At 49.7% G+C, this 14,532-nt stretch overlaps 3 protein-coding genes across 4 annotated transcripts; 2 read left to right on the top strand and 1 right to left on the bottom strand.

Moving 5' to 3' along the window:
• Positions 1-66: 66 nt before the first annotated feature.
• On the top strand, positions 67-2,692 carry LOC114866666 (proteinase-activated receptor 3). Its single transcript, XM_055513372.1, has 2 exons — positions 67-992; positions 1,166-2,692. Exon 2 carries the CDS (start codon positions 1,674-1,676, stop codon positions 2,604-2,606), a length of 933 nt encoding a protein of 310 aa, XP_055369347.1. The 5' UTR covers positions 67-992; positions 1,166-1,673; the 3' UTR covers positions 2,607-2,692.
• A 96-nt stretch (positions 2,693-2,788) lies between these two features.
• On the bottom strand, positions 2,789-6,849 carry LOC114866664 (zinc finger protein 664-like). 2 transcript variants are annotated; one of them, XM_029168686.3, is made up of 2 exons: positions 6,086-6,849; positions 2,789-5,482 (listed from the first exon to the last, which is right to left on the bottom strand). In XM_029168686.3, the coding sequence occupies exons 1-2, from the start codon at positions 6,282-6,284 to the stop codon at positions 3,939-3,941; spliced, it is 1,743 nt and encodes a 580-aa protein (XP_029024519.1). In that variant the 5' UTR covers positions 6,285-6,849; the 3' UTR covers positions 2,789-3,938. The 2 variants fall into 2 exon arrangements, with proteins under 2 accessions (XP_029024519.1, XP_029024520.1); XM_029168687.3 differs by having other exon boundaries at positions 6,219-6,849.
• A 265-nt stretch (positions 6,850-7,114) lies between these two features.
• LOC114866662 (PH and SEC7 domain-containing protein 1) lies at positions 7,115-13,955 on the top strand. The gene is made up of 16 exons (XM_029168685.3): positions 7,115-7,467; positions 8,822-9,456; positions 9,718-9,796; positions 9,904-10,327; positions 10,434-11,114; positions 11,194-11,274; positions 11,346-11,458; positions 11,545-11,603; positions 11,686-11,775; positions 11,857-11,900; positions 12,031-12,203; positions 12,347-12,417; positions 12,505-12,650; positions 12,739-12,883; positions 12,968-13,114; positions 13,192-13,955. Exons 2-16 carry the CDS (start codon positions 8,968-8,970, stop codon positions 13,477-13,479), a joined length of 3,030 nt encoding a protein of 1,009 aa, XP_029024518.1. The 5' UTR covers positions 7,115-7,467; positions 8,822-8,967; the 3' UTR covers positions 13,480-13,955.
• Positions 13,956-14,532: the final 577 nt, after the last annotated feature.

Below are 14,532 nucleotides of genomic sequence, written 5' to 3'. Positions count from 1 at the left end.
TGGCAGCTACGCCGCGTGTTTCTCCTTGGATGCAGAATTTAGCAAACCTGCGAGAATCGTGGACTTTAGCGGAGAGAGAAACTGGCACCAATACAAACGAGTTCAGAGACCGCGTAGCATGAAAGTAAACCAGCCGGGGTCGAGTTTGAGCAGATGGGCTGTCAAGCTGTTCAAACAGCCTGAAACACTCACAACACAACACAGTAATAAAACACAGACCTCTAATAATAAAGTAGCCGACCGGCCACAGGTTATATATTAACTAGGTTTTTAACACTGCATCCAATAGAACTAATTAGTAATATAGCATATAGCTTGCAAGAACCTAATCAACTCAATGCAATATAACATAACATTTATCCTTCAAAAGTGAATTCAAATATAATAACAGGTACACAAGTCATTATTCTGCTTGTTCGGGTTAAAGTCTTCAACAGAATTTGAGCCTTGAAAAGTGTCGGCCTCATGTAACACGTTACACTGAATTGAATCAGAAGTGATTTTCTGGACTATTGCATCAGTTGTTTACTTACGCGTTTCCATCAGGCACCATTTGTTTGTTGCATCATTGCCAATCAGCGCGAATGGGCGACAACACGTCATCCGAAAGAAACCCATTCCATGTTTCCAAACCTTTTCCCGCTTTGACTTTTACACAGCTTCACATCGTACAGTTTTTGATCCCCAATGTTGTTTATGGCCATTTATTTGCTCTTTATTTGCTAATTTATTACTTGATTTAACATGGGATGCACGAAAGCCTCATGGCATCCAGAGGGAGACGTTCACCATCCACACCCGCATCCTGATGCTGCGATTGGTTGATCAGATGGAGCAGGTTCCCTGAAGTGTTGGGTCATAGAAAATATGTTTTTCATTCTTTTTAGATAGACAGACAGGCAGAGGTTGGGGCTTAGACATTGTTCACGTTGGAGCAGACCTGAAAAGGACACAGGTTCCTCAAGACGGTGCTGGAATACGCTGTCAGTCAGGTGAGCAGCACTTTGATCTCTTATTTCTATAAATCAGGTTTTAAACACAACAGTCACAGTCATTCCTACAGAGTCGGTATTGTGACCTTATTTAATGTTTGGAGGAGCCGATTTCTAGTTCAGGTGCACATTTACATACCGACAGAGATAACGTGATGTTGATTTACTTCCAGGAAACATGAGCGAACAAAGCAACATTTGAATGCAGTCATGTCACAGAACTCTGTATAGGTATATGAAAAGGAAAGGAGCTTTCAGACAGAGTCGCTGAGGACAAAGACCGTGCAACACTAGTTAGTTAAAGGTAAGATACTATGATTATTACCTGATGATGCAGATAAAGACTAAAACATCACATCTCTTCTACTTTTGAATTCAAACCCAGCTTTATTTAGGATTTCATTTAAACCAAATTGTTCTTCTTTATTGCATCTAGCTTCTAATACTATTGTATAATCTAATAATGTTGTTTAGAACACTCTCTGACTCAAAACTACGGTGGTAACACATTTGTTCTGTTTTTTTCTAAACAGCTACATGTTTAAATTATTACAGACAGAACTACAGGGGTCAACCGACACCATTCGCTGCCTCATCAGCCGAATGTGACGCGTTCCCCTGGCTTGTTTCTTTGTCTCGCAGACTTCTCTTCCCTCGGCTTCATCCGCTCATGCGCACGTCATGGACGTCTCCCACCTCAACAGGCCGCCCAATGCCACCAGCGGTGCGGTGACGGTGTACCAGAGCTGCGGAGACCTGAACGCTGTTCTCATTTGGTACCTCGTCCTACAGTCCATTAACATGTTCCTGGGCGTCCCGGCCAACCTCATGGTGCTGTGGCTCATCCACAAGAACAAGGGGGACTCGTCCACCTCGGACATCTTCATCTTTCACCTTGCCGTGTTAGACATACTCTTCTGCCTCATCTTCCCCTTGGAGCTGGCCAACATCGTCTTCCTCACCACCAGCACCGCCGGGTATGTTCTCCGCTTCTTCTACGGCATGAAAGACACCTCGCCGCTGCTCCTGTCCTGCATCTGCCTGGACCGGTATGTAGCCGTACTCCACCCCATCACCTTCACCAGACTCAAAGATCGGCAGCACAGGACCATCCTGGCCCTGGTGGCCTGGCTCCTCATTTTCGCCTACTCAGCAGCTAAGTGCGCATTGGGAGGCGTTGTGAACTTTGACAAGATCTTCATAGGGATCATTCTGGCAGCGTTCTTCCTCATGGTCTTTTGCAATACTGCGATCCTCATCGCCCTGCGGCAGTCCCGGCAGGGCAGGGATGCAATGCACCCGGTGAAGAAACGGGCCTTCAAGCTCGTCCTTGTCATACTGGTCATCATAGTGTTCAACTACTCCCCTCCTGTTGCGCTGTTCCCCTTCGAGGACTTCTTTTCCCCTGACGTGTTCCGCTGCTATATTCACAACATCGCCTTTGGCCTGATGAACCTGAGCAGCAGTATTCAGCCTGTGCTCTATCTGTCCAAGGAGAAAATGACACGGGTGACGGACTGCTGCCAGATCAGAGTAACGCACCCCCAACAGGAAGCTAATGTCTCCGACAGGATCCCGATCCCCAGCATCACCAGCACAACCCACATCGAGTAAAGTGCTTGATGGTGTTGGTTATGCTGGTTTAGATGTAAATGAAGAGTAGTAGTTGGAGACCGTAAACATAGAATGGCTCCTCAGAACATTCTGTATTTTGTTTAGTTTTCTACATTCTTCTGAACAGACGAGCCACGTTTTCAGCCTTTGTGTCCTTTAGCTGATGGGAAATGAGAAAAATGAGACGTACAAGGTTTTCTTTAATGTTGACACAAATCACAAAACATTGTTTACAGCAAAACGCTGCTTTACAGGGATATCAGCCAACAGCCTCAACAAACAAACACTTTGTTTCCTTGTGCATGTTCATTGTCAGATTCATCATCTGATGTGTCCTCTGGTTTTACGGGGAACAACCTAAAATAATCTGGAATCTTGTCTCTAAAATCAGCATATCTATTCTTTTTTATTATTGCACGTTTATAAATACTTTTTTCAATCACATTGTTATATAAATACATTCTTGTCATTTCACTGGGTCAAACTGCAAGTTCTATATTTAAAGCTATGTACAGCAATAAATCACAGAGCTGCAAACTTCTAACTAACTAACCAAGTGTATAAATGTGTACATTTATACTTCTGCTTTTTACTAATAGTAGTGATTACTGATCACTGGCAAACCTGTGCTAGTGATCAGTAATGATAAAGGTCAAGACTTATGTTTGGACCTGGAATTGATCAAAGACATCAGCTTGGGGGATAAAATTGTGTTGTTTTTTTCATAAAGCTTCCTAAAAGAACATATTACCAACATTTTGGTAGCATACAGCTGTAGTGTTTGAAGGGAAACTATTCAATATAAAGATAAGACCCCCGTCTTATCTTTATAGTGAATAAAAATGCTAAATTGCATAAAATAGTTAAATTACTGGATCATAAATTACATTAGATTAGTCAAAGGTCTATTAACAAACATCACAGTTTTTAAATAATTTGTTAATCATAGGAACAGTGGCGAGACAAGGAGATTAATTTACTGGCTCCCTCCTTTTAACAGCACACAACCTTAGAACAGAGCAAGAGCAGGGGGGCTGCACTGACGGGCGTCGAACAGCAGACGGACAACAGAAAACGATACGGGGAGTCCAGATGGAGCAACAGATTGAAAAGGCAGACGCTACACACAGAGTGAAACGTGTCGCTGCTGCTACTGTTTCACCTTTTGTTGAAGTGAACGGTAGAAATGCGATTTTCAACTTAACCCGCCGACAGGCTGTGTGTAAAGAATTCACTGAGGGCGTTTCAGGACGACTTTTAGTCGGAAGATTTTGAACTTTTATATTACATTCCTTCTTTTTTTATGTGTAACTCGTGTTTGCCTCCCTCTTTCTACTTCTGTGTCCTGGCTGCGTGCAGCTTCAGGTGCTTATTAAGGGAAGACTGGTCCGTGTACATTTTTCCGCACAGGCTGCAGAGGAAGATTTTCTCTTTGGTGTGGACCAGTTCGTGTCTCTTCAGGTGGCCCAGCCTGCTAAACTTCTTGCTGCAGTGTGAGCAGCTGTACTCCTTCTCACCCGTGTGAGTCCTCTGGTGCAGTTTGAGGCTGCTGGCCACCGTGAACCTCCTGCCGCACTCGTTGCAGCCGTACGGTTTCTCCCCTGTGTGCATCCGCATGTGTATGGTGAGGTGACCCGTTTGGCTGAAGGTCTTCTTGCACAGCTCACAGCTGTAGGGCCTCTCTCCAGTGTGAATCCTGTAATGTGTTTTGAGGTCACCCAAGCTGTTGAACCGTTTCCCACACTGTGCGCAGCAGTAGGGCTTTTCACCCGTGTGGATCCTCTCATGTATGCGCAGGTTTCCTGTATTGCTGAATGCTTTGCCACACTGCTGGCAGCTGTACGGCCTCTCCCCGGTGTGAGTCCGCAGGTGGACTTTGAGCTGGTTGTGCTCGTTGAAGCGCTTCTTGCAGTGCGCGCAGGAATACGGCCTCTCGCCGGTGTGGATGCGTTTGTGTATCCGGAGCTGACTGGGATGAGCGTAGGTTTTGCTGCAGGTGTTACAGCTGTAGGGCCGTTCTCCCGTGTGGGTGCGCTTGTGGGATCTGAGCAGATCGGCGCGGCCAAAGCGTTTATCACAGTAGCTACAGACGTGGGGCTTCTCAGCAGAGTGCGTCTTGATGTGAATGTTCAGTGAAGATGCTCGACTAAATGTTTTCGGGCAGGTGGGACAACGCAGAAAGTTGTTAATCTCTAAAAGCTCCCCTGCAGGTACAGGAGGAGAAACATTGTCCTGATTTGTCTCTTCTCCTGCCTCCACAATTTGTCTACTCACTTCCTCAGGATCTGTTTCTGATTCAGGATAATAACTCAACACATTGTTTAACTCTTGCTTAGGAAAACTTTCATTGTACTTTAAATTCTCATTTAACTCCTCCTCCTCAGACTTAAATTGTTCATCCTGACTGCAGTCGTCATACTTAATAAAACGGACTTTAACTTCACTGTCCTCGCCGCTGAGAACTTCTTCAGGGCCTGAAGAGGACAGTAGAGGTGTACGTGCAACATGAGTGTCACAGTTGATAAATGGGCTCTCATTTTTGATTGGCTGCATTGTCAGATTGAGAAGACACGAGGGCTGGGAGAGGTCAACAGCGCCACTTTCCTCCAGAGCCTCAGATTTGACTGACATAAAGCTTTGTGTGGCCACATCTACCCCTGATGTGTTGACGTCCGGTTGTTCTATTAGATGATTAGCCTGCAGGTAGAAGGAGGCAGATGATATGTTCTCCCTCTTCTTGCCTTGACGTTTCCTTCTGCATTTCTTCTTGTCACTGCTGGATATGGACATTTTGAATTTGCCCTGAACAGAGCTGACCGGATGAGCGCTCCACTCTGAAGTTGGAAAGCTGTTTGTGGCATTGTCTTCTTGTGCATCTGTAAAGATTGAAAGACAGAATTGAGAAAAAAGCACCAACTGACACTGAGGTATGTACTAAACTTCAACTAAATTAAATAATTAGCTGAAATATTTTTTATGCCAATAAGAAATGAACAAAATAGCCTTTTTGTTAACTTAATGCAACCATATAATCTGTGTGTTTGTGGTGTGGTTGATTTTTAACATAGTAAATGAAAAGTATTATGTAATGTTAGGTGAACAAATGTTGTGAAACTTATGAAACGTACAAGCTGTCTATTACATAGTAATTAACGGTGTAAATTTATAACTTATAAACAATGATGTAACTATTTTTGGCTTTCGCTATTCAATAGCTTTGTCTACAAAATGGAGTAAAAACAATCATTATAATGGTTAAATGGCCTAGAACGAAAACAAATGATGATGTTAGAAGGTCAAGTGCAGCGTTCTCGACGTGGAGGCAGTGATTATTACTGGGTGTCTGGATAAACAAACGCACGGTTACAGGTCGCCGACACCGTGGAGCGCGAACAAAGGATCGGCGGCTGCGCGAAGCGTCGCCGTCCACAATCAGGGCAAACGCGGGCTGTTCCTGGAGGACACACGGCTAGCGTTACCTCTGGCTCCAGGCTCGGCGCTCTGCTGAGCAAACAGCAGCCGCTTCAGGCCCTCGTTTTCAGACTCGATCCTCTGTATCGTGCCCTGGAACCCGCACAGAGTCCGGTCCACCGAGTCCAGGATGTCGCTCACCGTCGCTTTAAAGATCTCGTTCAGCGACGACTCCAGGTAGAGCTTCAGGTCATTGGAGTTGTCCATGTCGGGTCGAGCAGAGGCGGCTGCAGACGAGCCAGCAGGCGAATTCTACACGGTCGAGAGCATCTGCGCAGCGCAGCCGTGCGCCAGACAAAGAAAGCGCGAGAGGAACGGCGAGGAGAAGCGGGGCTGGGTTTGTTAACAGCGCCCGGGCCTCTAGCGCCCCCGGCGGACCGGCGGGGAACTGCAGGCGCCTCGTACGCGTAGTAACAGATGCATAGCGTTTAAAACAACACGAATAGAATGCTGCAAGCAATATATGCAACTATCTGAAAGCCCAAGGTACGTAATAATACTTGGATATCAATATACATTAGTTACTAGAACTAATCACCAGTTAATTCCAATGTGATCTCTCACTGCATAATGTAAACTACCATTATTGCCACTGCTACTATTACAGTACTAACTACATCTATAAATAATGCATTGTGATTATTGTTCTAGTACATTCATTGCAAATATTGCCTCATGTCTGTGTTAAACAGGCTTTTCTGCCCAGCACACAATAAGCCAATAAGGCTGCAGACTGAGCGCCGACTAATTCCAGTGCTGTAACTCACCTGGAGTCCTTTCAGCTTCTGGTTTTACCACATCCTTGCCGGTGCAGGAATGAAGCTGAGCCACTCCCCTTACCTGACTATGTGTGTGCTCACTTGCCTTCAGGGCAGTGGCTGAGGCCTCTCAGGTGTCTTCCACCTCCACAATCTGCCAATAGCGATGAGATACTTCTTCCTCGTTGTTTTCTGCTGAGCAGCGCTGTCATGCTTTGGCGCGTCTAACTTTTGGCCCCCTTCTTTTTTTTCTGCCCTATCTGCAGAGGGGGAAAACGGGGCAGAGGGGAGCGCGTCGCGCTATCGTGATTCAATCATGGACAGGAAACCCGAAGAAGAGGGAGCCGGAGCCGGAGCAGAGAAGGGCTTGTGACTTGCAAGCATTTTCATGCGACACCACAGTCTTAAAGGCTGCTGGGCTGAAAGGGAGCGGATGTGAGGCTTGTTTGTTGTGCGCAGCAGGTTCAGACTGACTCACTGAGGGCTATTTGTATACTTATGTGCGTGAGTGCTCCTGGCTGTGTCTGTGAAGGCAAAGCTTAGTATAACACAGTGGTGTCTTACCCTCCCACAAGACTAAAAACCTCACTCACGGGCGGATCATATGATGATGCTTTAAAGATCCTGGAGGGGTAAGTGTTCCATCTCTCTATTACTATAATGGATTCCTCATAATAAGACTTATTTGTAAGCAGTAAATGTTTCCTGGTAAGAATAAATTCAACTATTTCATTATTCTATATGGTATAACACACATACTCAGGTCTGTTACCGACTTTCACATCAGCCCCCGACTGTTTCTCTTTCTGTAGTCCAGTCTGACTTGATGTTCTACAGTTGTTACTTCTGCTTTTATTTGTTTCCCATTCTGTCAGCACGTTGACACTCTGTATAAACTTCCCCTTTGTATTATAAGTAACTTTTCCTGGAACACTTGCAGCAAGCTGCAGTTTGTCTCAGTAACGGCACTTTTGGGTGAACGCATTTTTTTTGTTAATCCTGATCCTTTTTTATTAAACAATCTCTACGGCTTTTTATTGTCTGTGGTGCTGCCAAAGATAACATCACAATGAGAGGACTGGCAGTGTTATCATGTGAAACCCAAGAGTCACATGATGGTCAAATATTTCTCTCCATAATCAGCTAAGGCAGATTACAACTGCACACGCTCCAGATGCAAAACCGTTGAGGGTTGAACGAATGCGCCGATGATACTTCTTGCTAGTCTTTATGAATGCACCATAGCACCCTGCTGCACCCTGACAGGAACTGAGAAGCAAGCACCCACACAGGAAATGTGGCCACGGTCTGTCCCGGATGTTGGTTGGGTGACGCGAACGGGCTAATGAAGGCAAGAGTTGCTGCAGCGAGCGTCTGCGGAGATGAGTCTGTGGAGAACTGAAGTGTGTTAACGCTGGCAGCGCTTCGATGGGGGGGGGTTTCCACACCCTCTGCTCGGCTGCTGTTCCGTGTGTGGAGGCTCTGCTGCTGGCCTTTTGCTGTGTTGGGAGCTCAGAGTCTTTACTGACGCGCTTTTATCCATGAGCCGGGATCGCGGTGCGGCGTGGCGATAAAATGATAAACACGGGACGCAGACAGTTAAAGTAGCAACCAGACACAACGCCCCACCCTCGGCCTCTCGTCTTAATCCCCACTATTCACTTCTCTGTGTTTTACTTGAATGATTTGCTGCGGCAGTGGTCAGGAAGTAGATGAACAGAGAAGGGGATGAAACCCAACTGGCAATTCTCGCTTCTAAACAGGAACAGTGGTGAGGATGGTGGGTATGTTTGTGTATTCAGGGCCGTGATGACACGTTGGGTTTTCTGTTTGTGACATTGTGTAATTTAAACATAACTCTGGGAGCGTTTTAAGCGTGACCTTTCTGCTAAAACTTCATGCAACACTGTGGTTTTCAAGCTTAAACTAAGAGCGATGCTGGTGTAGGTTCAGTGTTTCTGAACTATGATGCTGTTTTTGTTGCAGATCTGTGAACATGCATCAGGGTGTCGCGTTCGTGCGTCGCTACAACATGGACACCCTTCACAGGGCAGAGGCGGACATCTTGTAGCGACGCTTCCAGCGGAAAACCGCAGAGACCTCAACGACGGAACTGACTGAAAGCGACGCCGATGGAGGAGGAAAGGCTGCGCTGCTCTGCAGCCCCTCGGCAGCCGGAGGCAGACGCCGGGACCCCGGTGCAGAGCCAGTGCGTCAATGGTGACCACGAGACCATTGTTTGGGGGGAGACGGAGATGCAGATAAAGCAGTCACACGGGACAGATCAGCCGAACCCCCCCCCCGGCGCCGGGCGGGAGGCTCCTAACGAGGCGGCGCCGTGGGAGCACGTGGCGTGGCCTCTCTCGCCCACGCTCCGCACCGGCGCCTCTCTCTCCTTCGCCACGGTGCAGTGGGACATGCCCGGTTCCTCGGGAGCGACGCCTCCCCTGGTGACTGACGGCCCCTCGGCCAATGGGCCGGACGGCGGAGACTCCCCACCCCCCCCACCCCGCGCGTCTGGAGGCGATAGCGCTGAGCTCTTCGCGCCGGGGGAGGGGGAGGAAGATGCTGGGTTCGACCCATTGTTCCTGGACGTGGAGTGGAGAGGAGGCGCATACGAGGTAGGAGCTGTGAGCAGCCACGTATAGGAAGGTGCTGCTGTTAGTCATAAAATGCCCTGCATGTACAGAATTAGACACGGTTTCCTGTGTCATTACCAGTGTCACGTATCAGTAAGTATAGACACGACCTTCACCCGTCCGTTAAAGGGGCTTGAGATGCTGTAGTGGGAGGAGGTGGGAGTGGACGTAATCCTGAACCCACTCGCAGTCACAAGTTTGTTTTTTTCTCTCACCATCGACGGCCCGTGTTGCAACTTTCAGCCATGTGATGCTGAGGACGCGCAAGAGCGGAGGCGACAGGAAGTAGAAGTGACAGATGAGCCCTCAGAGAGTCGAAGCGGTGCGTATTACTCAGCGATGCCTCCACATGCCTTTGTTTTTCTTTTAGTTTCTAGTATTGGTGCAGTGTTAGGGGTTTGGTGACTTTAATTACGTTCAACCTTCTAGAAACCTCACCGAGAACGGACTCAGAGGAGGAAGAGGAACTCTCCTCGGCTTCAGATCCTCCGGAAACGGTTGATGTCATTAATCCTCTTGAGGCCGAAGGCTCCGAAGATGACGGCGACGGCTTTGTGGACGTTCGACTAGAAGAGGAGCAGGAGGAGCCCGGTGTTCTGTTTGCTGCACAGGCAACGGATGAGGAGCTGAGTGAAGTAGAAGAGGAGCAGGAGGAGCCCGGTGTTCTGTTCGCTGCACTGGAAAACCCAGAAGAAGAGGCAACTGCAGCCACTGGTGTCGAGACGGACGACACGAATGAGGAGCAGCGTGGAGAAGAGGAGCTGAGTGAAGAAGAAGAGGAGCTGAGTGACGTAAATGCATCCTGTACTGAAGAAAGCGAGGAATTACAAACTGTCAGTTGCTCTAGTGACGTGTGAGTATTACAGACTGGAATAAAGGGGAACAGGAAGTGTATTTAACCTTTGAATGGTTTCATATAAGTTCTGCTTTAACATTAATGTAACCTCATTTATTTTTAGAGACGTTCCTGTTGAACCATTGCAAACTGACACTGGACTAACTGTAAACTCAGATGAGCTGCAAGTGGAACATCTGGAAGAAGGCCAGCAGTCAGAACCCGAGGACACGGAGGTACTAGAACGGACGCATGAAGGTTCCACAGGTCAAACTGGAGACCCGGAAATGTGTAGAGATGTAGATGTACTCGTAGAACGGGAGCTGTCAAAAGAAACTGAGTTGATAGAGGAGACGGGACACGAGTCACCATCGCCTCAAATGACCAACGCATCAGAGGATCAAGAGGAGCAGAACTCTGGAGCCTCCGAGCAGTTAGAGCCGTCGCAGCGTCCGGATCAGTCGATTCAAGATGAGAACGTAGACGGGACCGAACGGCCTGTTCGCTCCGAGGGGACAGTTTCCGCTGAAGCGGAAGAACCTGGAGTCGCAGCTCAGCAGGAACAGATGGAGACGGCGGCGGAGGCGAGCGCGCAGCCGGGCCGAGCCCAGAACGCAGCCGGGCCAGAGGACGCGCGGATGGAGGAGGCCGGGCCGAGCCGAGCGGACCGGGCCGAACCGGCGGATCGGACGCCGGTGCTGGCGAACGGGGACGTGGACAGAGAGATGGCTCGCGCTCTGGCGCAGCGGCTCTTCAACCTGGACGACATCCAGCGCGTCGATGTGGTGAAGCACGTGGACAAAGAGTGAGTAACAGACGGCTACGGCGTCCGCCGCCGCTGAACATCTAACACACATATAAAAACCACGCCGTTCTCTGTTCAGCAATCATTTCAGTCGCGCTGTTGGAGAGGAGTACCTGAAGTTCTTCGACTTCAGCGGGCAGACTCTGGACCAGGCGCTGAGGTAGGAGTCCCACTCATCGGCCCCGGGGCCCCGGAGCGCCGTCCGCTGACCGGACCGCTTCCTCTCCTCAGGTCCTTCCTCAAGGTGGTGATTCTGATCGGCGAGACCCAGGAGAGGGAGCGCGTGCTGCAGCACTTCGCCTGCCGCTTCCACCAGTGCAACCCGGGCAGCTTCTCCTCCTCAGGTGCCTCCTCGCAGCGAGTATCTGCGTAGCGTTGCACGTAGCGTTAGGTCGTCACGTGACTGCTTCTACGTGTTTCACGCTCACAGGCGCGGCGTTGACCTTGACGTGTGCCGTGATGCTTCTCAACACTGACCTGCACGGACAGGTGGGAAATATTGACTGTGTAACATGATCACCCTGTCATTTCCAATAGCTGCATTGGGATATTTACATGTGTGGGTTATTAGAATGTAGGAAAGTCCATGACGTCCTCCAAGTTTGTCTCCAACCTGGATGAGATGAATGAAGGCACAAACTTCAGCAAGGACCTCCTGAAGGTGACGGTGCCGTTCATCTCCGTTCGTAGATTCTTCCCACGATGTTGTTTTTAAGAACCTCCTCCCACTTTGACCTTTTAGAGTCTTTACAATTCCATTAAGAACGAGCCGCTGGAGTGGGCCGTGTAAGTATACACACACACACACACACACACACACACACACGCACGCACACACACGCACACACACACACACGCACGCACGCACACACACACACACACGCAGCTCACGCCGATCTCCCCTTCGCCGCTGCAGTGACGATGACGAGCTGAAGAGCTCCATGCTGCTGGAGGAAGACACGGTGGACGGACTCGGCCCGCGCTCCAAAACCAACCCCTTCCTGGACGTCCCCCACGACAAGAACGCCTCCGTGGTCAAAGATGGCTTCATCAGGAGGAAGGTCCACGCCGACATCGACGGCAAACGCAGTGAGTGGGAACCATATATATATATATATATATATATATATATATATATATATATATATATATATATATATATATATATATATATATATATATATTTATATATTCTTCATAATTCTCATGCACTTTGTTGTTTTGTGCCGCAGCTCCGTGGGGGAAAAGAGGCTGGAAGACGTTCTACGGCGTCCTGCGTGGAATGGTCCTGTACCTGCAGAAGGTCAGAATCTCTCAGCTCTGGGTTGTGTTGCGCGGACGTTGAGTCGGCGCCACACGAATGGGTGAATTCTGTTTGCGTGTGCGCCAGAGCGACGGCCGGGCGGAGCAGCAGGTCAACGAGGAGGTGGTGAGCGTGCACCACTCTCTGGCCGAGCAGGCGGCCGACTACACCAAGAAGCCGCACGTGCTCCGGCTGCAGACGGCCGACTGGCGGGTTTTCCTCTTTCAGGCCTCGTAAGTGTGTGTGTGTGTGCGTGTGCGTGTGTGTGTGTGTGTGTGTGTGCGAGTGTCTGACAGTCACTTTTCGTTGCTGTTGCTTCAGATCCAAAGCGGAGATGAACTCGTGGATCAGTCGGATCAACCTGGTCTCGGCGCTCCACTCCTCGCCCCCCTTCCCCGCCGCCGTGGGCTCCCAGAGGAAGTTCTTCAGGCCGATCCTGCCGGCCTCGCGGTCCGCTCACACCCTGGTACGTCACACGCACACGCACACACACACACCGCAGTCGTCCTCGCCCCGCGCGGCCTCACGAAGTCTGTCCGTCCGTGCACAGGAGCGCCAGCTGCAGTCGCACGCCGGGATGCTGGAGTCCTTCAAGGCCGACTTGCTGCACCTGCAGCAGAACCCCCCGGAGAACCGGAAGATCAGAGGCAAGGAGCTGGAGGAGCAGCGCGTCAGAGCCGAGTACCTGCAGCACGAGGTAGAGCCGAGGCCGCGTCTGGCCGATTGTGTGACTTTAAACAAGGCTGTTAGTGACCCAGTGTCCACGTGCTGCAGATCAGTCGCTATGAGGCCTACATTCGGGTGCTGGAGGCCTGGAGGACGGCGGCCGCGGGCGCCGGCAGCGCGCCGAGCCCCGCGGAGCTGCAGCGGTACGATAGAGCCACGTGTGCAGACGCGGCGGAGGAGGCGGACGGCGAGGGCGGCGGCCTGAAGAAGTCCCTGTCCAGCCCCTCGCTGGCCGTGGAGCTGGCGCCGCCCGCCGTCATCAAGGTGAAGCGGAACATCTCGGAGAGGCGGACGCAGCGCAGGGTCGTGGTCCCTCGGAGGAACAAAGAGGCCTGAACGGGTGTCGCCTGGAAACACAGCCAGTTACCGGGCGGAGAAACATGATAAACATGCAACAAACCCTCAGTTTTTATTTCTTTGGCACTTTTACAAAAGAAACCTCAGGAAATTCCCAAGTCCCAGGTGCCTGGGTGATTCTATGACCCAAAATGTCTGGACTCAAATAATTTATTTTTGAAATGAATTTGGTTACGAACACTTACAAATAGTACAAAGTGCAGTGTTGAACCTGGGGGGAAATGTGCCTTTTAAATGTAAACCACAAGAGGGCGCTGTAGTACCGGACACCTGACGTCCTGGTGAAGGGAGCAAGAAAAGACCCTCGGTTTAAAAGCCTCATAACTGCACTTTAGCACTATTTTATATAAATCATTTAATTGTTGACAGTGATGTCACTTTTAAGTATTTTGTTAATATGAAGGATTCTCTTTTGAGGAAATAATAAAAAGTTACTTGTGAATTTGAAACAACAACATGCCGCCGTTGCTCTTTTGTCTCAAGTGGTTCTTTCTCTCTCTCAGTCAGACGTGGGAATGTGATGTGACAACAGGAAACCGTAATGTGGAGCAGAGACAACACACACACGGACACATCCTCCTGTCTGGACGTCCAGACTGTGTCCAGGTGCTGAACATTCGTCCTTCTCCATTTACTCCTCTGACGGACGTCACCCTGATGAACTGCGGCGCTCGGTTAAAGTGATAACGCTCATCTCGTCCTCAGAGAGGAAGCGGCCTCTATTCATGCGCAGGAATCACAACAAGTCATTGAGATAAAGTCAGATTGAGCAGATGAGGGAGACTGATGGGCCACAGTGAGTGACAGGGGCCCCGGGGCCGTGGCAGCGCCTTCAGAGGGGCTCAGGGGCCGGGGCGGGGGGTTCTGGAGGGCGGCGCCACCTCCGTTAACCCACATGCTCCGGGGCCAAGCGTTACAGGAAGAGCAGCTCATCCACCAACCGTCCCGGAACCTGGTGCGATCTGGGCCAAGAGAGAGAGAGGACGCTCTCCTCACGTGGCCCGCGGACCATGACCCCGGCGCCGGCGCCGT

The sequence above is a fragment of the Betta splendens genome, chromosome 12 (assembly GCF_900634795.4).
Source record: "Betta splendens chromosome 12, fBetSpl5.4, whole genome shotgun sequence".
NCBI lineage: Eukaryota > Metazoa > Chordata > Actinopteri > Anabantiformes > Osphronemidae > Betta > Betta splendens.
The sequence above is the reverse complement of the archived record's forward strand: the minus strand, read 5'-3'. Positions and strand labels throughout refer to the sequence as shown.